Source organism: Mastigoproctus giganteus, chromosome 11 (genome assembly GCF_048544385.1).
Source record: "Mastigoproctus giganteus isolate SK-2022 chromosome 11, ASM4854438v1, whole genome shotgun sequence".
In the NCBI taxonomy this organism is placed as follows: Eukaryota; Metazoa; Arthropoda; class Arachnida; order Uropygi; family Thelyphonidae; genus Mastigoproctus; species Mastigoproctus giganteus.
Genome location: NC_143585.1, coordinates 3,610,078 through 3,634,828, shown reverse-complemented (window position 1 = coordinate 3,634,828; position 24,751 = coordinate 3,610,078). Strand labels below are relative to the sequence as shown.

At 36.3% G+C, this 24,751-nt stretch overlaps 1 protein-coding gene across 2 annotated transcripts in view; it reads right to left on the bottom strand.

Annotated features, from left to right (window-relative positions):
* Nucleotides 1–24,751, bottom strand: part of muc (dihydrolipoamide S-acetyltransferase muc) — a 210,016-nt gene that overhangs the window by 85,816 nt on the left and 99,449 nt on the right. For both annotated transcript variants that reach the window (XR_016547649.1, XM_090385408.1), the window contains exons 7-8: nt 18,148–18,288; nt 3,972–4,053 (exon numbers count right to left, since the gene is read on the bottom strand). Coding sequence is in view for 1 of the 2 variants with exons in the window: in XM_090385408.1 (XP_090241534.1) it covers nt 3,972–4,053; nt 18,148–18,288 (223 nt within the window). In the remaining variant the exon portion in view is untranslated. The remainder of the gene's footprint in view (nt 1–3,971; nt 4,054–18,147; nt 18,289–24,751) is intronic.

The window sequence follows — 24,751 nt, the reverse complement described above, 5'->3', positions numbered from 1 at the left end:
GGAGGTTGAGAAGACGAAAGAAGATATTTGTTGACATTGGACATGAACTTCTGTAGATTGTAATTTTCAGGAAATACGTATGAAGGAAGGTTGTTCCAGAAAACGGCAGTTGAATGAATAAATGAGGAAGATGAAAAGTTGGTTCTGTGGGTTTGAAGTTGGACAGTAAATGGATGTTGGCTAGTGGCGGCATGTGTTTGGACTGTTTTGAAAGAGAGAGCGGGAATTATAGAAGCCAATTCAGAAGAACAGTGCCCATGGAAGTATCTGTAAAGGCGGCAAGCAACAGAAACAGTGCGTCTATGAGAAAGCGAGTGGAGAGACTCTGTTAGAGATGAGTCATTAATTAACCTAACTGCCCTCTTCTGAATGGAATCAAGAAGCCTGAGAGAGGTTTTGGGGGCACCACCCCAAATGTGGGAACAATATTCCATGGCAGGGCGGATTTGCGATTTATACAGAGTGAGCAGCTGTTTGGAAGAAAAGTAACGCCGAGAGCGAAAGAGAAAACCGAGATATAAGACAAGACTGAGTTTTAGAAGGGTTGAAATCAACTAAGTTGTCTTTGCCCCACTGGAGAATTACCTGAAGATCGGCATTTAAGGAATTGGTAGCAGATTTTCGAGAAGTTGAAGCTGATTGAGCAGTACAAGATTTCTCAAAACGGAAAGCTGAATTCAATGTGCTATCATCGGCAAAACTATGGATAGGATTTCCAGTCAATGGAAGAAGGTCATTGATATACAAGAGGAAAAGAGTGGGGGAAAGAACTGAACCTTGGGGGACACCGGCATTAGTGGAGAAGTTAGAAGACAGAGAGCCATCTACCATCACCCTCAGTGAGCGATCAGAGAGAAAACTGGATAACCAATTACTAAAAACAGTTGGCAAACCATAAGATGGAAGCTTGTTTAGAAGACCTTTATGCGAAACACGATCAAAAGCCTTTGAGATGTCAAGAGCAACTACTTGTGTTTCACCGAACCTTTCCATTGAAGTAGTCCATAAATGGGTAACATAAGCCAGGATATCATAAGTGGATCGACACTGGCGGAATCCATACTGGTGATCGTTGATCAGACGGAAGATTTCTAGGTAGTTTAAGAGGTGGCGGTTAATTGATTTCTCCATTACTTTAGAAAAGAGTAGAAGTAATTGCAATGAGACGATAATTGGATGGAAGGGATTTGTCACCCTTTTTAGGAACTGGCTGGATATGAGCAAATTTCCAAGCAGAAGGAAAAACACCTTTGGAATAAGAAAGTGAAAAAAGGCGGCAAAGAATAGGAGTAAGTTCAGGAGCACAGATTTTGAGAACAAGTGGAGAAATACCATGAGGACCTGGAGCTTTCTTAGCATCAAGATTCATCAAAATCCTTCTGATATCCTTTTGACGGAAGACCACAGGAGGCATTGAATGGACCGTGTTGGAAATGGTGGGAGGTGTTTTACCAAGTTCATTAATACATGAGCTGGAAGAAAAATGGGATGCTAGCAGGTCAGCTTTATCCTTGGCTGAAGTGACAACAGAACCATCTGGTTTGGACAGAGGTGGAAGCAGAGATGGGCAAAAGTTGCGGCCAATAGCTTTGGCAAGAGACCAGAATGCTCGGCTACTATTAGGGCAAGAATCAAGTTTTCTACTCTTAGCCTGTTCAAACTCTAGTTTGGACTGATTAATAACTGCTTTACAATTGTTGCGAGCTTTGGTGTAGGCAGAAAATGAAACTAAAGAATTAGAAACAAGCCAATTACGATATGCAACATTCTTCTCTTGAACAGCCTTAGCACATTTTTAAAAAACCAAGGTTTAGATAAAGGATGAGATTTTAAAGTGGAGTGTGGGATAAAGGATTCCATTCCTGCAAGAATAATTTCACTGACACGATCTGAGCAAACGTTGACATCAGAAGTTTTGAAACAGTAATCCGACCAAGGAAAAGAAGAAAAGAAGTCACGCAGGTCATCCCATTTTGCATTCTTGTAATGCCAAACAACACGAGGTTGGGAATAGCCATGAGATAAAGGTTCCATTGGAGAAGAGACAATCACCAAGTTGTGATCTGAAGTGCCTAAAGGACCTCTCACTTCGACCGTGTACTTAGAAGGGTTGTTTGTGAGACTTTTTCTCACAAACAACTTATTGGCTGTATGATCAAGCATATTGGCTGTATGATTAGGATTGTCCGGTATTCTTGTAGGTAAATGAACAATCTGTGCTAGGTCATTAGTAATTGCAAAAGCCTCAGCATCCTGACCTGCTGGGTCGGTGTGACTAGAAAATGGAAGCCAGCTGGAGTTGTGAAGATTAAAATCACCAAGGAAAATTACCTCACTGTTAGGAAAGTTGGACTGGAGAAAGTCAAGTTGCAACGAGAGGAAGTCAAAGAGCTCCAAGTGATTAGTGGAGTTGGGAGAACGGTAGAGACAACAGATGAATTTGACACAATGAGGTAGAGAGATTTTAAGCCAGAGAAGATCAAAGAGAAGAGATTCCAAATTGCCAAGTCTCTGACAGGGAATATCAGAACGGACATATGCACAAGTACCACCTTTGAGGCGAAAGGAATCATACAGCGAATAATTTGGGCATCTGAGATGAGCAGTAGTTGAATCAACCGATAACTGAGATTCTGTCAGAAAAAGTACATGTGGTTTGGCAGACTGCAAGTGGAAATGGACATCGTTGAGATTAGAATTGAGGCCACGTATATTTGTGAAATGAATTAGGAAGTCCTTGGGAGGTTTAGATCTTTTCGCAGATAAGCTTGCTCTATTAGTTTGACAATTCATGGTGTATTCAATAGTAAGAAAAAGTGGGTGGGACATGCTGTATGAAGTAATGAAATTTTTGGATATGGCGTACATGTGGTAAGAATATACCCAGATCCTTGACATAACGTGGCCTCGACAATGCTCCCCGCATACACACTACTCGGACTCCCTCCAGTCATTATTTGGCAGAGTAGAGGTAGCAAGATTATACACTAGCTGAACCGGAAGCCTCCTAGAGAGTTATCAATAGGTTCGGTCCGGTGTACTAACTAGCGGCTGGCCTGCGTAAACCGTTTTAGAGCTGTACCCTCGAAATGTAAGGAATATTGGATCTCGCCACGACGTTCATCGTAACCTCAAAAGTCATCAATCATACTGCATGATGGAAGAGATAGGGAAGGGTTGACCGGAACTTAGCTCTAGAGACTAAACATGGGTTCCACCACTTCAAGCCTCCAATAAGCAAAGTGGTGGTATTTCACCAGTTGATGAGAGTCATCTACCACCTAGTACTGCCTGGTAACATAGAGGGGCTGCGTTCCTCCATGTGGTGTGGGCGCCACACCTCGACCCCTGCTTACGTTGGTTCACACCTGGGTGGTCACCCACCATGTGCTTGTGCATGGAGGTTATACCCAGGATTACTAACGGTCCCACCATCGTGAAGGTGCAAGCAGAGGATTTGGCTGTCACAGACCGTCCGGACTTCGCCGAAATTGGGTCCACTTGACTTGAGTGTCACCCGAATATCAGTTCCATCAGCATTTTAGACTCCCAGGTAGCAAGTACAGCTTGTCTGGCATATCTGAGAGAATGTCTGTGACAAACTCAAGAGGATTGTTTTTAGAACATTTATTTATCCACATGTATGTTTTTCCTGTGAAGAAATTAAACTGCATGTGGAACTGTATTTACAAAATTTTAAAAAGTAAATGTCAATTTTAGCATTAAAATGTTTAATCAAAAATGCCTGTCATTATTTCATGTTAACCCATTTCCACTGAAAATGACTAACTACCACTGAACATAATAGGCTTCATCTTTTATTATTAATATCTTAAAGTTTTTTTAATAGTAAAGTCCCAGTTAACCTTTCAGAGACTGGCCATACTTATTTCTTGATTGCAATGTGCTATTTTTATATATCAGTTGAAATGGATGAAAATAAATCAACAAAGCAACTGCTGAATACTCACTTTTCTTTCAGCTCCAAATATGATAGGGGTAATCAAGCCTGCATCTGTACTTACAGCCACACTCACATCTACTGTATGGTATCTACAAGAAAAATGCCATCCTCAAAACAGCATAAAACAAAAGTACTAAGTTAGTTTTATATATTAATGAACATATAATAATATTTAAAAAGGAAAAATTACTAAGCTGAAATTCAAAAACGATGTTCTTAAGTTACTAGATGATTACTATAGTGGCAGCTCTTTAATACTGGAGCTAATGTATCAGAAATAAACGAGATAGTATAAAACAATAAACATACAGAGAAAAATAATCCACAAATCTATTATCTTACAAATTTATGTAAATATAATGCTATAAAACTGCACTGCTTTGTTATTTTCATTTATAACGTAGAGAATTTATTTGTAAAGGTTAAATACTGTATGTATGAATCAAATTCTCTCAATTACTAATGTTAAGGAGTAATGAGATGAGTTATGCTGCAACAAAGTAACCCTAATGCACTAACTGAACTGGCTATCATTTTTGCAGCTACAGTTACATCAAAAGGTGGTGTGGTTTCATTGTAAAATTTGTTGTTTGATCATGTGTTGTTTCAAATTAGTGGTGCTGCAGTCATTAGGTGAATTTGAAAATGTGTAAAACACCTATTATGTGTTTTACATATGTTCACCTGTCTATCCACCCACCCACATGAAACAACTCTACTTATCTGGCTCTTTTAGAAACGTGTGTCATGACATCCCAAATCAGACAAATAGAAATCTGGCAATAATTATACATTTTCTCATATCACATAGGTTATCCATATTCTGTAGCCTAAGTGCTGGGCATTCTGTTTAGTGATAGTGAACTGTCAAGTAATGAACACACCATACGGTGGACATACAGAAAACAAAAATTAATAAGTGCTTTAGCTTTGAAGAGTTCATTTTTGTTAGAAATTTACTAAATGCACAATCAATGAATTACTACAATCTGTTTACTCTGTTAATCACAGATGAGCCATGAAATAACTAACATTATTACAAATAGCATTAGTCAGTAATCCCAAAGATCGCATATTAATTATAAACAGATGATCTGTGGATTTAGTTAACAGGTATAGGCAATGTTGAGAAAAAAAAACTGAGATTTAGGATTAAATTTGAAAGTGGCTGGTATTTTGTCAAGACATGATAGGAAGGAGTACAAGATGAGAGCCTTATGTGGAGAGACTGAAAGTTTTGGTGGCTGGGGATAATTTTTTTCAGCATGGTCTGTACTTGTTAACATTTTAAAATGAGAGTGTCTTGGGAATGAAATACACTTAAACAAAAGGGAGACCAAAAATATTTCCTGATGCTATTAAGGCAGTGTTGGTGGGTGAAAAACTGCTAGTTTGGGGAGGGAAGATAGGGTTTAACAGTCACAAAAGAGGTAAATTCATTCTTGCTGTGATAATGATGTTGGAACATTAGCAGGGGCATACGATGCAAGAAAGCAAACTTATACAGCATCAGCCAAAGAAAAAAAAAAAAAAAAAAACACCCATCTCATTTCACCCATTCACTCGCTCCAGATGTTTATCTAGTTCTGCCTTGAATTTATTTAAGCTGTCAACTTCTACGACAGATGGAAGTTTGTTCCACCAATTAACCATCCACTAGCTAAAAGCAAATTTCTGCACAGCTATTCTACAACTTTCTTTCCTCAATTTTTGAATTTATGTCCCCTCAGGTGACTAATCTGGGCAAGAGGAAGAATCCCATCAACACTGAGCTTGCTGAAACCATTCAAGGCTTTATACATCTCAATCAGATCACCTCGCAAGTGCCTAGTCTCCAGACACTGCAATTTGCAGAGCTTAAGCCTTTCTTTGTATGAGCAACCCTTTGTTCCATTCACCATTCTCGTTGCTCTTCTCTGTACGTGCTCAAGAAACTCTACATCCTTCCTAAAATGAGGCCTCCAGACCTGTATACAGTACTCAAGGTGTTGTCTGACCACTGCCTTATACAAGGGGATAATCACCTTATCTCTGCTAGAAAAATTTTTGCATATTATTGACAAGACACCATGAGCTACTCTGGTAGACTGTCTGCACTGCTCAGAAAGCTTCATATTTGATTGCAAATTACCCATTCTCTAACACCCTGAGAAAACCTGGAAGACAACAATGGAGATGGACAGATGAAATGTAAGAGTTCATGGGCAGTAAATAGATGGCCATTGCACAAACAGAAGGAACTGGAAAGTTGCTGGAGAGGCCTTCATCCTGCAGTGGATTGAAAATGGCCGATGATGATGATCTTTACAACAGCTGTGCCGAAAACGATGGTTGCTGCAACTATATATGCAACCTCTGAAGGAAGGTTACTTTTGATGAGGTATTTGCTATTTTTGTACACTGCATTTACGACTCTTTTTCAAAGACTCGTGAATTTACAAACAAAGTGCAGGATCAGGAACAAAAAACAAAGTACAGGATCTGAATCCTCCTGATCAATTAAAATGAATGAAACATGTTAATACCCAATCCCAAGCACCTTCAGATAAAGAAGAGGAAAGATCTGGACCTACATCCAGTAAAACTAGAGGGATTAAAATGCATTTACGAACAGTATCTCCAGAAGTTGGGGGACATTTCCAAGATCCAAGAGAACAAAACACATAACAGGAACATGAAGCAATTCTCCAGGCAGCTGGTTCTGCACTGGAATTAATAACCACCCAGATATTAAGAATAACTGCAACCACTAGACAGAAGATCATTAAAAACAGGACAGGATTAGAATGAATTGTAATTGATTTGCATATCGAAAACAAGGTTAAGGTAAAGTTTGAGACTAAGGAAAATGAGTGGGAACAACAGAGATAGCAGACTCAGTTGTATTCTTAAGTCCTTAAAGCCAATCAATGAACCCAAAAGAGTTAGTTGACTTTAAGGAAAAAGAAATGCTAACAAAACAAGAAAAAGACAACAATGTTATAATCTTTAGACCATCAGAGGGAAGTAAGCTTGATTCAAGAGAAGTCATCAAACAGGCAATTATCAAGAAGTTGGAAGAACAGTTCAAAAATGTAAAAATCAAAGGATTTAGAAAGATTAGGATTACAGGAATAATTATAGAAATTGCTATGACTGAAGATATAGAAAAAATAAGAACAAACCTGCTTGGTTATAGACCTTGGCTTGAAGGCTGAATAAACCTAAAACCAGAGGTTTTTATATTCTCATCTTTGATGTTGATAAATCTGAGAGTAAGTAGATATTTTATCTGAAATGTATGAGAAAAACTTGAAGGAACACATAATAGAAGAACAATTAAGCTCAGAATTTCTCCTGAAATATAGACCCAAGTCAAAATTGACTCAGAGTTGTAATTGGGCTGAACTATCACCCAGAACATGGCATTTATTATTTGCACACACCTCCCACACGTGCAATGAAAATGACAGGTGTGGCCATTGCAAAATCCATGGACATTATCATACAGGTAACTCTTTATAACACAGTAGTTAGGTTCCTATAAAATCTTGTGTAACTAAGAACCAGTATAAAAAGGTGGGTTACGTTCCAAGAGCTAACAAAAATACACCATTTCGTTAACAAAATGTTAACAAAACTGACAAAAATACACCATTCTAGATTTCATGTATCTTCTGCTCTCTTTAAAAAATCATTAATCTGGGTTTGTTTGCTTTTGCTTGATAGATCTTAGTAATTTCATCGTCTATCATCCTCTGAATTGATTTGATTTGCCTCTGATGCCATTTCCAGGAAATCCGCTTCGCCAGCCTCTTTTTCTACCAGTAATTCTTGAATGTCTTCAGTAATCATATCTTTTTTTTTTAGGAACATTGGCGACTAAGGCTATGTTGCTCTGTGTGTTCTGAGGTCAATTTTCTATTTTTCTGGGCTAAAAACTTGAGTTTCTGGGAGGAAAAAACCATGCTACCCTCGCCTGAGACCGACTAATCAGCCACGTTGTGAAAAAGTCCTATAAAAATTCCTCCCGTCATTGGAAGGATTCAAACTTAGATCTTTTCCATCCAGTGTGGGGATAACAGCAATTCTACCAACTGTGCTACCCATGAGGGCTTCAGTAGTCATATCATCAAAGCCTTCCATTCTACCAATATAGCAAGTTCTACTATCGCATGGATTCCGTTTTCTGTTGATTCAACCATATTTCCTGAATGAACTGACTCTGGCTACATTTTTCCAACTGAACTATCACCCAGAACATGGCATTTATTATTTGCACACACCTCCCACACGTGCAATGAAAATGACAGGTGTGGCCATTGCAAAATCTTACATTCTCTTTTACATTTTTCCAACTTGCATTTAATGTTGACAGTTTTACTTCTTTGAGCAATAAAGCTTTGATTCAAGGGCACAAAAGGTGATACAGTTGTACACGTAGGCACTAATGATATTAAGAGTAGGAGACCGGCGGAATTACTTAACAAGTACAGGTCACTGTTGAAAAAACAAAAGCTGTGAATTAGGGTTGAATTTTAAAGTGTCAGCAATTCTGCCCAGACACGAAGGAGGGAGTATATGATGAGAGCCCTGTCAATCAATTTGGCCCTGGAAAGATTGTGCAAGGCTCAAGGGGTAAATTTTTTTCAGCCTGGTCTGTACTTGTTGACAGAAGAGACTGCCTCTACAGGGATGGGATACACTTAAATAGAAAGGGTGCAAGAATGTTTGCTGATGCTATCGAGGCGGTGTTAGGTGGGTCGGAAAACTGCTAGATTGGGGGGGGGGAATACACAGACTAATAGATTAACAGTAGCCACTGGCAGAGATGAAAGTGATTCTTGCACTGCTTCTATAGGAATGAGCAGCAGCTTGGAAAATAAGATGCAGCATATTTCAGAGACTGCTGGGAGTCATTGCGGTACAAGTAAACACATGGGTTGTGTTAGGGTAGCTAAGAAAAAGAACAGGTGCATATATACTTGCATGTACACCAATGCTAGGAGTTTGGTAAATAAATTTGATGAATTTGATGTATTGCTCAAAGCATCAAAGGCGGATATTGTTGGGATATCAGAGACATGGTGTCACACAGATATAAGTAATGCAGAACTGGAATTTGGGGAGTACAATGTCTACAGAAAGGATAGGAAGGGAGGAGGGGTTATGCTATTAGTTAAGATACACAAAATCCAAGGAAGTGAAGCCAGTTGACATCACTGGACAGTGCAGTGTCAAGTCAGTTTGGCGTGACATTAGCATTGGGAGATCAAAATTGAGAGTAGGAGTGTGCTATAGACCTAATGACTCTGATGAGTATAATAAGAAACTGTACGGGAAAATAGAGTGGGCCAGTAAATCAGAGAGTCTTATAATGGGGGATTTTAATTTCCCAGATATTGACTGTAATTTGTGGGTTGGTCACTCACACACTAGCAAGGCTTTTGTGGATTTATTGGATGATTGTTTTATAAATCAGCATGTTCGGGAGGCAACTAGAGGGAGCAATACTCTTGATTTCATTATCAGTAGTGATTCTTCATGCATTAAGAATCTGCAGATACAGGAACCACTAGGTGGCAGTGATCACAGTGTGCTGAAATGGGATTTACTCAAGGAGGTAACTACCATTAGGGGTAAAGGGAAGGGTTATTGCTTTCGTAAAGGCAACTACGATGGTCTGAGACAGTATTTAAATTCTATACAGTGGGACCAACTGATGATGTTACCAACAGCAAACTCAAAATGGGAAACATTCAAAGAACTTATCTTGGAAACAACTAGGCTTTATATACCAACTAAGAAATATTGTTCAAGGTTCAGGCCTAAATGGATGTCAGATGAACTAATGAGACATATGGCAGAGAAGAAAAATGCATGGGATACATATAAATTAACATGTGATACAGAAGCCTATGATAGACATAAGTTGATCTGTAACCAAGTTACAAAGGAGGTTTGGCAGGCGAAGGCAGATTACGAGAAATCTTTGGCAAGGGATGCAAAGAAAAACAGCAAGGAGTTCTTTACTTATGTAAACTCTAGAAGCAAGGGGATGAATCAGATTGGTCCATGTTATATCGATGGTTCAACCGTTCATGATCCGGCTCAGGTAGCTAACAAACTAAATCAATATTTTGCATCTACATTCACACATGAGGAGTTATTCAGGAAGGGGAATACCATGGATGAAGTAAACACTGGCAGTGAGCTAGATGATCTTGTAATAATTGAGAGTAAAGCGGAGGAGAAATTGTTGAAGATAAATACAAGAAAGGCACCTGGGGTGGATGGGATCTATCCAGTTATATTAAAGGAGGCAGCAAAGGAAGTAAGCAATCCATTAGCCATAATTATGAGAGCTTCCTTGGACTCAGGGGAGGTACCCACAGACTGGAGATGTGCAAATGTAACCCCAATTCACAAAGGAGGATCAAAGGCTGACACAAGTAATTATAGACCTGTGAGTTTAACTTCTGTTCCAGGAAAATTAATGGAAGCACTGGTTAAAGAAGCACTGCAGGATCATCTTGACAAGAATTCAGTTATAGCTCAGACACAGCATGGTTTTGTTAAGGGAAGGTCTTGCCTGACCAATTTGATTGGATACTATGATGTAGTCACAAAAGAATTGGATGCAGCGAATAACTTTGATATTATATATTTGGATATTAGAAAGGCTTTTGATACTGTTGCACATGGAAGACTGCTGCACAAATTGGAGCAGTGTGGCAAATTGTTGCTATGGATAAAGCGATGGTTGAGTGGCAGAAGACAGAGTGGTAATTAATGGACACTGCTCAATTAATGGACTAATTTTATTAGTGGAGTCCCTCAGGGTTCAGTGTTGGGTCCATTGTTGTTTTCTGTATTTATAAATAATATTGATGATGGTATATCAAGCTTAATGTCCAAGTTTTCAGACAATACAAAGGTTGGCAGGGTTGTTAAGGACGCTACTGATGCTATGCTGCTGCAACAGGATCTGGAAAGGTTGAGCAGATGAGCTGAGAGGTGACAAATGAAGTTTAACATTGACAAATGTAAAGTACTACGTATGGGAAACAGCAACCCCAGAGCAACGTATCAACTCTGTGGTACTACACTGACAGTGGTAGAGAATGAGAAGGACCTGGGGGTAATTGTGCAGGCAGATATGAAGTTCTCTCAGCAGTGCAGATGGGCTGCAAGAGCAGCTCATGTTGTCTTATCAATGATATACAGGAATTTTTCTAGCAGGGATAGGGAGGTGATAATTTCCTCGTATAAGGCAATGGTCAGGCCGCACCTTGAGTACTGTATACAGGTCTGGAGGCCTTATTTCAAGAAGGATGTAGAGCTGCTGGAACGAGTACAGAGAAGGGCAACAAGGTTAGAGAATGGAACGAAGGGTTGCTCTTACAAGAAAGGCTTAAGTTTTGCAAATTACAGCGTCTGGAGACTAGGCACCGACGAGGTGATCTGCTAGAGGTGTACAAAGCCTTGAATGGTTTGAGCATGCTCAATGCTGACGGGATACTGCCTCTTGCTCAGAATAATCACCTGAGAGGGCATAAATTGAAATTGAGGAAAGACAGATGTAGGATAGATGTGCGGAAATTTGCCTTTAGCCAGCGGGTAGTTGGTTGGTGGAACAGACTTCCATCCCTTGTTGTGGAAGTTGATAGCCTAAATAAATTTAAAGCTCAGCTGGACAGGTATTTGGAATGAACCGAAGGGTGAAGTGAAGGGATTTTTTTTTTTTTTTTTTTTGGCTGATGCTGCATAAGCTTGCTTTCTTGCATCATATGCCTCTACTAATGCTAATGATTCCGATACAGTCCACATCTGAAAAATGTTTCCATGCCTCCATCACTTCAATTTTCCATAATCAATTCAACCAGGAATCAATTTTTTCCAAAATCTATTGTAACAATTTTCTGATGTAATGAGTTTCAAAGGTATATATAATGCCTTGATCTAATTAAAGAAGTTGTACTAAGTGGCAGGAGCATTACTCCAACATTTAATTCTTTCTGATGGCCTGACATGTTATACAATAGTAATAAAACTTTTGAAATCTAGATTTTTCCACAAGTTCAATAGTACATCATCATCATCAGCCATTTTCAATCCACTGCAGGATGAAGGCCTCTCCAGCAACTGTCCAGTTCCTTCTGTTTTGAGCACTGGCCATCCATTTACTACCCACAAACTCATGAATTTCATCTATCCATCTCTGCCATTGTCTTCCAGGTTTTCTTCTAGCTCCTCTTGGGCCATTCTGTTATTTTCTTAGTCCATCTGTCATCATGTCTTCGAGCTATGTGTTCTGCCCAACACCATTTTAGTTCTTTAGTTTTGATAAGAATGTCCTTTACTTGAGTTTGCTGCCTAATACATGTGTTTCTCTTCTTATCTAACAGTCTGATTCCCAATATCATTCGTTCCATTCTTTGCTGTGTAGTTCTCAAGGTGTGTGCCCAAGTTTCACTTCCATAAGTCATGGTGGAGAGTATACATTGGTTCATTATTTTACATTTCAGAAACTGGGATATTGTTCTTCAGTATGTGACTATATTTCCTGAATGCTATCCATCCAAAATTTATTCTTCTCTTGACTTCCAGCCATTTATCATTATTACAGCTAATAATTTGTCCAAGATAAGTATATGAGTCCACCTTTTCAATTACTGCTCCTTCAATCATTATGTCCCTTTCTGTGGCATACCTGTTTATCATTACTTTTGTTTTAGCTATATTCATCTTTTGTCCAAAATCCTTACTAACTGTGCACAACTGATTAAAATTTTCCTCTAATTCTTTGGGATCGTGGCTTATGACCACAATGTCATCTGCAAATCGTAAATGGTTTAGGTACTCTCCGTTCACAATGACTCCTTTCTGCGACCAGGCTAATCTTCTGAAAGCTTCCTCAAGGGCAGCAGTAATTTCCTACTTTCTTTGTCTAGTCTAATAAAGGAGGTAGTACTCTCATATATTTTCTTCAAAATCATAATATATGGGGTATCTATACCTTGTCTTTCCAGTGCCCGAAACATTGCCTTATGCTGTATGGAGTCAAATGCCTTTTCAAAATCCACAAATGCCACGCATAATGGTGTTTTATATTCATTTGCTTTCTCCATTAGTTGTGATATTACATGAAGGTTATCCATAGTTGAGAATTCTGTCCTAAAGCCAGCTTGCTCTTTCGGTTGATTCTCATCAAGTATTCTTTCTAATCTGTTAGTAATGACCCTTGTGAACAACTTGTAGATGTGGGATAACAAGCTAATTCGTCTATAATTTCCAATTTCTGATTTATCTCCTTTCTTATGCAGCAAAACTATGATTGCATTATTCCACTGCTTAGGCGTCACACCTTTTCGAATGCACTTTGTGAAGAGCCTTGCCAGTTTTTGTGTTACGTCTCTTCTTCCCAATTTTAACAACTCTACAGTAACTTCATCTTCCCCCGGGGCTTTCTGATTCTTCATTTTCTTCAATGCATGTTCTACCTCATCAGGAAGAATATCAATAGTACAACCAAACCTAATGCAGGGATTTCCCAATACTTGTTTTTGAGTGACAATTAGGGAGCCAAAAGCGGGATTCACATAAACGAATGGAAATGTTGAAAAATTACATCCAACATAACAGCAGACTTCCCCCACCACAAAAATACCATGTTATGTGAGGTTGCCACAATTCTCTAACCGTGCCAGAGTGAAACCATGACATATAAGTGTTGTGCAAGGATTTCCCCATTTTATCAAGACTGTGTTCTACAACACATTTCCCAAACTGGGGATCCGTAGACTAGTTCCAGGAGTCCACGAAGCAGTGGTCAACCTCACACACTCACACACACACACACACACACACACACACACACACACACACACACACACACACACACACACACAGGTCTACAAACTTTTTTTGATATTTGAAGGGGTCCATGAATTATTTTTGAAAGGGTCCGTAGATCTCAATAGTTTAGGAACCACTGTTGTAGAAGCACCGTGGGTTGCCTGTACTTCCAAAAAAAAAAAAAAAAAAAAAAAAAAAAAAACTCAAGCAAAATGCCTCAATTGTAAGATTACAGAAACTTGCCTTTAATCATTCAGTAATGGATCTTAAATGCCTGAGCCTAAATGCAGTACAAACAAAAGGTTGATTATGGATATAATGCATAATAATAAGTAGTAATCCATAACCTATAATCATACCTTGAAATTCCTTCAGCTAAATTCCCAGAGAGCACACAGAGTGGTTGACCAGCTAAAGATGGTTAAGGATGAATAGTAAATAGATCTAGCCTATATCCAGGAACCCTACACCCATGGTGGCAGAATTTGGGGATACCTCGAAGCTATAGATACTGCGGATCTTCAACTTGTCTCTCAGGCTGGGGAAGTATCCTAAGCACTTTAAGCAGGTCAATATAGTTCCTATTTTCAAAAAAGGTGATAAAAATGACGTATCTGATTACAGACCCATAACCTTGCAAAACAGCCTGGCTAATCTCTTCGACACAGCAGTACCCAAACATCTCTTCGAATTCTTCAGGCCTTTCATCGATCAGAATCAACATGGTTTCTGCAGTGGCAAGTCAGTAGTCACAAATTTACTTCCTTTCTGGCAATACACCTCGGAAGCTCTTGATAACCACCTACAAGTTGATGCAGTCTACACACACATATCTAAGGCATTTGATAAAGTCCCGCACGAACAACTTCTGGAAAAACTTAAGCTATATGGTATCCGCGACCCTTTGCTCTCATGGCTACGCAGCTATATTACGCATCGTGCCTTGAGAGTTATCATCGATCAAGTGAACTCAGACTGTTTTATACCACTAAGCGGAGAACCACAAGGCTCTCCCTTAGGTCCTCTTCTCTTCATTGTTTTTGTAAATGATCTTCCTTCTTTCATCTACACCTCCAATGTTCAAGTTGCTCTCTATGCAGATGATCTTAAGATCTACTCAGCAGTGAAGGAGATTACCGATTCTCAACAGCTTCAATGTGCTCTCAATAAATTCTCTCTGTGGCTTTCTCTGAATGGCTTGTCTGCTAACCCCTCAAAGTGCAAAGTAATCTCTTTCTCATCTTGCAGATCTCCACAACTAATGAATACGGAGTACACTGTTAACTCTGTGATCATCGAAAGGTGTGACCAAGTTAACGACTTGGGGATTCTCTTTTCCAGCAGTGCTAAATTCGATGCCCATGTCCTTAAAATCACCAGCAAAGCATTCAAAACACTGGGATTCATCAAACGGAACACATACAAATTCAAAAACTATAGATATGCGGTTATCCTTTATAAAACTATTGTTCTGCCAATCCTTGAATTCAGTTCACCCATCTGGAATCCTCACACAAAGACTTTAACTAACAAAATTGAAGCAGTCCAAAAAAATTTTGTCCGTTACCTTACATACCGCAATCCTCTATTCTATCACTCAGTGTATTATGAATCGCTGTGTGATTACTTTCATCTGAGGCCTGTGTGCACCAGAAGAGTTACTGCTGACATCGCCCTTCTAGCCAAATTAATCACTCGAATTTATGAAGCATCTGATATCCTGAGTAAAATAAACTTCAATGCTCCCTGTAGACAAGTCAGGAACCTTACACCGTTTCGCCTTGACTCTGCCAACACGGACTTTATGAAGTTCAGTCCACTGAACAGAATCAGCAAATCAGCAAATGATTCTCTCATTGACTTCTTTGACAACTCCCAATCACTGATGAACTCCATCCACAAGTTTGCCTCTTCTCTTAAACTGCAAAGTGACTAGCTCACATCTAATTATTGTAGCTTATTATTTGTTATATTATTTTTCTATTCTCTAACGGATTAATTATTACTTTTTTACCGGTAACTTAACTTAATACAGTCCTCTTTTGTACATATGCTTTTATTGTTTTATTGTATATCAATGTTTATCGTCCTGTTGGATTTCATATTATTGTTATTATGTTTATTGATCTGACCTCAGATACACTGTTAATGGTTACCTGTTGTGTATCTTGCTATTAATAAAATAAAAATAAAAAATAAAATAAAAAAATATAGAATTATAGACACAAGCTACCACAGAAACGTCGTGGGCAGCAATAATCATCAGAAGCAAACACATTACAGTTACTAAAGTAAATAGTCTCTGCACACCACTTGCTACTTGTTGTTCATATAGTTTCTCCCCCTTGGCTTGTTCCTTGTGTGTTATCACTTTAATGAAGACTGGATGAGAACATTGCTCCAATCATCCTTTATTTAAATGCTGCAAGAAGCCTTTTATCAGCTACCAAAGTACTAGTCAGTTTTTAACAGTCCCCTGCATTCTCTTTTCATCTTCTATGCATTGTATACTTTTGAAATGCCTGTATTCAACACACCGGTGATTTGTTTTCTCAATTGTGGTCCCTGCTAAATGTGCTCCAATGATAACACCTTTCTTAAAATTGGAAAGATCACCAGTCGTCCCATGGCAGGATTGGCTAAAAAGTTTCAGGAAAGCATACAGTATTTATCTGACACCAAGGAACTTATGATCATACCAACTTATATTTGCATAACATACATTTACTACCTATTTACACCAACTGCATAAGGTTTTCAATTTTTTTTTCTCTGGGTACCACTTATTTATCATAGCATTGCTCTAAAACTTTGTGATAACAAAGATGTCCTGGGATGTCAAAAGCTGTTTGCTTTTAATTTTGTTTTCATCTTGCTTCTACCACTCTAAAAATATGCAACTTTATATTTTTATTTCATGTTATTTTACTTCTGTATACTTCTTCTGGTGTTATAATCCAGGGTGGGTCTTAGCCTTCTCAACGATGTTCCACCAGTAATCCCTCCCAGAAGTCAAACTTCTCCAACTTCTTATTCTCATGATCTTTAAGTCCTCTTCTACGTCATTCATCCATCCATCTTTTCCGTGGTCTTCCTCTTGCCCTCCTACCGGTAGGTTTCCGTTTCATCATCCTCTTAGTTGTTCTGCGGTCATCCATTCTCATAACATATCCCAACCAGGCAAGTCTCTGGCTCTTCACAAATCTGACAATGTCTGCACCCTGAATAAGATTGTCAAGTTCGTAGTTCATTGTGATCCTCCAGGATCCATCAGCATCTTGTACAGGCCCAAAGACTTTTCGCAAAATTTTACGCTTGAACATGCTCAACGACAGCTCATCTTTACTTGTTAATATCCAAGCTTCACAACCATATGTTACAACTGGTCTAATGAGAAGGGCCCAGGAAGAAGGATATCATTTATCATTTCCTTTCTGTTGAGTGAATCTGTACTTAGTATACTTAGTAAGAGTTGTTAAAGAATATTTTGATATGATTCTTTCCCAACCCAGAAGGTCTGTCATTCAACAGCCTTCAAATTTTATATTATCTTTTTTTGGCATCTTATTGAAAGACTTTTGCACATACACAAAAAATAAGATTTGGGGTCACACACAGGAGAACAATGGCAAATGTTTCCCACATTTCAACTTCTACATACTTTGTACAATGTAGAATAGCACACTTGATGGACAATTTAATGAAAATAAGCAGAAACACACAGAATTTTTAAGAAATTCCAAATTTAACAACAAAACTGCAGTTTTACTTTTTGTTTTTTTTTTCTTTTTTTTTTTTTTGCAAAGGACATTGAGAAAATATAGGTTACAATAGTTGTTGTTGTTATTTGGTTTTTAGGAGCATTAGCAACTAAGGCCATATTGCTCCGCGGTTACAATAGGAAAGATTTCACATCCTAAATACAAAGGGTTGACTAGCATGCTGTAGTAGTAACTGACACCCAACGTGTTTGGAGAAAATACTCATGTGAAAACTAATAAATTCTTAGGCAATACGTGGGTTTCTAAAAATATTTTTAAAGGCATAAAATTATGAGAATTAATCATTAATAAGTGAACAAATCACATAAAGACAAAGTAACTAAAAGCAGACCATATGCCAGATGGCTAGGGCTGTCTAATATCAGATTTGAAGTCCACCACATTAATAAATAAAATAACACCAACACCAATATCTGAAGCAAAAGAGAAAGGTATAAACGTGAAACAAGCAAGTATAAAAGTTTCAGGTATGTTCAAAATGTTTATATAATTCAAGTATCATAATAACAAATTAATAAAGAATTTGTTCAGTAAAGTTACCTCAACTAAACTATCCTTACTTACTCTCTAATGAAAGAATCTTGCCAAGAAGAATTTGCAGCAGGTATTTTCTTACATGCTAATGCTGAAGCTTTAACAACAAAATCATTGACAGAAAGTTTTACATCTTCTTTAGCAAGCATTTCATTTAATTCTTTTCTTAATCTGAAAATAAATTTTTATCTTGAAAAAAAAGTAACAGTCACTCATTAAATGCTGATACAGAAATAGTCATCAAAAAAATAATATGAAAAAAAAAAAAAATATATATATATATATTTTTTTTTTTCTTTGTATATATATATATATATATATATATATATATATATACAAAGGTCTAAAAAATTCCTCATTTTCTTAATAGAGAATCTTCTCATACTGAGAAAATTATATCACCAAAGAAAATTTTCTTTTGCCTATATATTAATCTGCTAGTGTTTATAGTTTTTTTTTTTCCCTTCTTGTTTCAATTCAGTTTCGCTTTTCAAATATTAGTACTATACAGTAAAACTACTGCCATTTGGAAAAACAAAATTATTTTCATTTTCTCTTTATTATGATGGTAGGCCTGTGGTTTGTGAAAATTTTGCTGGTGTTTATTTTTATTTCTTTTTTTTCTGATTATACTTGTATATTGATATTGTTGTTAGCAGCAGGAGCAAAAGGATTGCATAATAAAACTGCAATGCAATTCAAGAATTAGTGTTGTAATTTATCATGTCTGAGTGACCAGCCAGAGGCAAATCTCTTATGACATTCTGTACATCCTAATCACCATAAGGAGTGGTTCACATAACCAAGGGTCTGATATAAGTTCCAGAATGTGATGTTGTTTGCAAAAGTAATCATTACAGCATAACAATGGTTTAAACTGTAGTTATCTCTTAATGGAAATAATCTACAAAGTTAATAACACATTTTTAATGTCACAATTAGGAAAATTCTGGATATCACAGAACTGCAATGACAAATACAATGTTGCTATAAAAGAATTCTCACTGCTGTGAGAATTTTTGAGCATGTTTAGCAGTCATTAATTTGATGAGGCAAGGCCTGTTTAAGTGCAGTGCCATTATTGTAAATTAGCATGTGAACCTTAAAAATCCAGGGCTGCTATGCTTCTTGAAAGTTTTATAACTCCAAAATAAAGCATTTCTAGACACTTGTTTATATGGAGTTTTTTTTCTGATTTTAGATAATAAAAATAAATTCTAAATTTTTTAACATGATTTTTAAACACGGCGCGCGCGCGCGCGTGTGTGTGTGTGTGTGTGATAATAATAAATGCCAATGCTAGTAACATTTGGTGCATTTGATTTGCAGGATTTTTCGAATTTTCGAAAATTCGAAACCATTTTTATTTTTATGTTATCTCTACTGGTTTTAATTCACTATTTATATTTAAATAGAAGGAAAGTAAGTAAAGGATACAAGAGTGAGAAAGAAAAAAAAGAATTTAAGAACCTAAAAAAAAAAATTGTAAAATTATACAGAATTAAAGGCTGAATTAAAAAGCCAATCATATGTAAATAAGCTGAAAGGGAGAGAAGAAATTAATTATTAATCAATGCTAAATAATAGTGAGCATCAAAATGAGGGTATTATAAAATGTTGTAGGACAATAAAAAGGAAAAGAGAAAAAAAAAATTTTTTTTTTTTTGATGCAGGCATTTCATCAGGGGACTACACCTGATTATGTAACAAATCACTGTGTTTCTATGCAAACTTATGTTAATGGAGGAAAGATTAAAATATAACAAAGGGGGGGGAGATAAAAAATAAAAACCTCCAAAAACATAAGTAAGGTAGCCCCAATGCAGTGTATGTAATTAAAATATTAAATTAAACAAATTAGAGTGTAAATGCCTTGTTTTCATGTACATGGTTTAAGAGTATAAAATGTAATGTAAATTCTGAGTCATCTAAAGGACAAAAAAGTTTTTGAAAAAATGTTTTGAAAAAGACAAAAGTGAATTTGTGTATCATAAAGATATTTAATGTAACAGGCAGTGGTATAGAAATGGGAAATAATGCAGAGTAAGGGAGAGAAAAAGATGATAAAGATAAAGGAGGTGAAAATAGCAAAAATGAGAGAAGTGAATGTCCGAATCGCCCTCGTATTACACTAATAGTTCAACGGACAGAAGAAAGAATAGAAAGTAGAAAGATGAAAAGAAAAGAGAAAAGAGTTTAAAGGATACTAGGCAAAGCTAGATGTGTAAATACTCTACCTCTTAGAGAGGGCCTTGGCTATCAGAGTGTTAGTAGAAGCAGAAACTAATACCACTAGCCCGTGTTATATTTTAAAATGCCTAAAATACAAAGCTGAAAGAAGCAAAAAAAAAATAAAAATAATAAGAGAAAACAATTAAATACCTGTTAAGTTATGTAACTTCAAAGTGGGCAAAAATGTATTACTAAGAACAAAAATATTTCATCAAGATAAGTAAGTAAAAATGGAATATAAACAGAAGGGGAGCTATGACGACTATGGAGTTGCTCAGTAGAAAGCCAGGTGAAAAGGACACAGGTGCCCTCTATAGTTGAGATATTGAAAAGAAATAAAAAATAAAAATAATAATAAATGTGAATCTAATATTGTGTATATTAAGGTTGACTAAATAAAAAATTCTGAGAGAAATATAAGAGAGCAACATGTCACAGATGATAGTAGAGAAAATGAAATAATGTTATAATTGTAAATGATTATTAATAGTAATAAAGAAAATAAACTTAGAGAGTGAAAAAGCATGAATATCGTTCAGAGAGAAGTCATGTAATGCATTCACTTTCAAAGTAGTGGAAATACCACCATTCAAATATACATCTGTACAGCTATACAAGTTCAGGTTAGCACTAACCAAAATGGGACATAGTAAATCCAAATTTTTGTTTAATGAAAGCCGACACATTTTTAATAATATAATTGATAAAGTTAATTGGAATATCGTTAATGCGTAATTTAGTATATAGGCCATTTAAGGCATTAATGAAAAGTGTTTGATTGCTGCTTAAATTTGCAAGACAAATAATTTGTGTACAGATGATGTTTTTATGAACTTTAATAGAAATATTGGAATTCCAATTAGTTAGATAAATAATGTTAAAATTAAATTTACTTCTTTTATCAAATAATTCCAAATTATGATGAAGTAGGGGACTGTTTAAAGTAATATTTAAATCAAGGAAGTTTGCATGTTGATTACCATTATTTTCTTTATTCAAGGTGAGTTCGAATTGTTATATAGTTTTTACAATATTTTCAAAATCAACATTCAAAACCAGGATGTCGTCAACGTATTGAAATGCATAGAAATTATGGTTTAGGTTATTATGAGTATATAAAATCTTCATGATAATATAGAAATAAGTTAGAAACTAAGCTTGAAATTTGTGAGCCCATGGGCACTCCTACAGTTTGTCTATAAGTACATTTACCATCATAAGAGTATACAGTAGCCCCCCCCCACATTATAACGCAGTACGGTTTAAGCTGATTCGCTATAACGCTATATATACGGGTTATAATATAAGAACATTATATTATAACCCGTATCTGACTATTACGCTGTCACAGATCACTATAATGCTCTTTTACAGATTGCATTTTTGGCATATTTAACGAAATCGTTTCATTTGATGGAGTCGATAGCTTGAAAATGAATAGCAAAACAGCATTAAAACATTTCCCACGCCTACTTGAAAAATTTTCCCACGCTCAGTGAAATTTTCTAGCATGCTAATTTAATTGTAGTACAGTGACTAGTTACGTAGTTCCGAGATCAACATTTTAAAAAATGATCAAGTATATTGCTTGTAATATTTGCGTTATATGCATTTATCCGAAGTCTAGTCATCACTCAGTACAGTATTAGACTTCGTGCGTACAGACAGTTTACTGGAACATTGTATCGTGATTAATGCAACCAATGCAGTTACATTTTCGAAGAGTTAATAATGGCCGATAAGAATGAAAGAGCAACAACATCTGGGCGCAGTACGAAGATTATAAATGTAAGAAAAAGACTAAATTTGAAAATTAAATTAGACGTTTTGAAGCGAATCGATTCCGGTCAACGACAAGCAGATGTATGCCATAATTTAGGACTTGCAAGTTTAACTGTAAGAACAATTATAAAAAAATAAAGAATTAATTTTAGCAACGGGAAAGATAGCTATTCCAAACGTGCAAGCAACTAGGGCTAAGCCAGCTATTAGGATTGAAATAGAAAGACTTTAACTAATTTTATTGAAGATAATATCCAATGCAGAATTCAGTTAAGTTAAATATTATAAAAAAAAAAAAGAGAGAGAGAGAGAGAAAGAGATTAGCCAATATGATTATCTGAAGAAAACTCACCTAAAAAAAAAAAAAAAAAAATGTGAAACCATTTAAAACTGGTAAAGGCTGGTTGAATAGATTTAAAATCCAGGGAGAAGCCACAAGTGCAGATCAAGGAGCCAAAAATTTCAAAAAAGAACTTGTTAAAATTATTGAAGAGGACTATTATGTGTTATACTTCTCAACAAGTTTTTAACATAGATGAAGCAGGACTTTTGTGGAAACGAATGCCTGATGAAGCAGGACTTTTGTGGAAACGAATGCCTAAAAGAAGTTTCATATTGAAAGAAGGAAAAAACATGCCAGGTTTCAAAGCGGCGAAGGATCGGTTGACTTTATTGTTGGATGGTAACGCTGTGGGGGATTTAAAATTAATATCCCTTTTAGTTTATTTGGAAGAGGGCCAAAGTTCAATCCAAAATCGACACATTTTTCATGATTAAATTCATCAATTAAATTAAATCAATTTAAATCAATTTAGATCAATTAAATTCATGATTTTAGATGGAATTTTAAGTTTAATTTTGATACGTAAATAGTTACCACATAATTATATATGTATGTAATGCAGAATATTTTATATGTACAAATATTTGAATATTAAATATTTTGACTGACATTTATGCATCTTTTCACTACCATTTATTATTGATTAGGAAATATCCTATGGCACCGACCGCAACTCACAAATACATGTTACCTTATGGGAATGCGGCACTCACTTAGCGCAGATTCACTTAGCACTCTGTTTTTCCGGAACGAATTATCAGCGTTAAGCGGGGGTCACCTGTATTTGATTTAGTACAAAAATAATCAAATGATGTGGAAAAGAGGTAAATAAGTTTGAAAAGTCATGTGTTTCAATACTGAAAATGTTGGTATTAGAATTAATGGTTTTGATGACATTGTGATTATTATTGATGATCCAGGTAGATGGAAGACTAATAAAAATAGTATTTAGCAATTTAAAAAATTGTTTGCCTGGCAGATAACAGCCACTTTTTTTAGCACTAGTAATGAATCTGAAGCCAACAGGATGCTTGTAGAACTTGGCTATCATATACAAGAATTGTAAAGTAGAATTTAGAATTTTAGTGTGCAATTTTTTATGCAGAATATTTTAAAATTCTGCATAACAATGTACAACGTAAGAAGGTAGAAAGATAACAACGTAAGAAGATAGTGCTGGCGGCTCCGTAGCCAGGTGGGAAGAAGCAGCAGTGCATAGCACACACTTCTTGATTAGACCGGGGTTCGAGCCTGTCACCACCAAATATGGAGGATGCGGAAAGGTCAAGGGAATGACCACAGCATATTCCCGGAGCAATATGGCCTTAGTTGCTAATGCTCCTAAAAACCAAATAACAAATAATAAACAAGGTAGTGCTGTTGTCAACTTCCTTTTTAAGAGTGGTATAATAAAACTGTTTGCAAAAAATGGCGAAATTATTAGAAGGCCTTATTCACGGGGGTGATGATAAAGTTCTATTACAAATCTGAAATGGGTTTTTTAAGATAAGAATAGCTAATGTGTGGATTATTATAAAGATTATAAGCCTCAGAAACTGTTTTTACAATGTCTTGGTATATGACATTTATCCAATTTTGAAATGCTTCATGAGGTATATTTTTAAGCTAACTTATTGCAAAAATTCAAGGTATTAAGCTACAGATCTTTATAGATGTTATTTAAATAGGCTTTATGGGTTGACCTAAATTTGAATCCTTTTTCCATGACAAACTTGAGTGAGACGTTATTGACAATATCCAGATTGTCAGTGATAATATGTCCATGATGTTGGTCTATGAAAGGAGCATATATGGGATTACTGCAGTGACATGGAAGATCTGAAAGTTGCAAATTGCCTAAGTTGGTAGCTAATGTTTTATAGTTGCATAATTTAAGTCCAATAGAAGATTCATAGCTGAAACAGTGATGAATATTGAACCTAAAATTGCTATTCAATGGGAGAAAACTATTACAATTATTAAGCAAATGATGCCAAGGAATTTTATCAAACCAGCTATGCGTAAATTTAATAATGCAGTATTCATTGCTGTATGTGGTGATATTACCAATTCTAAAAAAGAGATATCTATAATGATATGTTTAAGCTGGACATTTTTGAATTTAAAATTATTAATGAAAGAAGTTAAGGCTTTAAGTACAGAGTTCTTAATGTTAAACAGAAAAAGAGAAATATTTTGTACATCAAGAATAGTGTTATCCCAAGAGCTAATAATATTGCCGAAACTGTGCCGAATAGGTCTACAGTGTCAGAATGT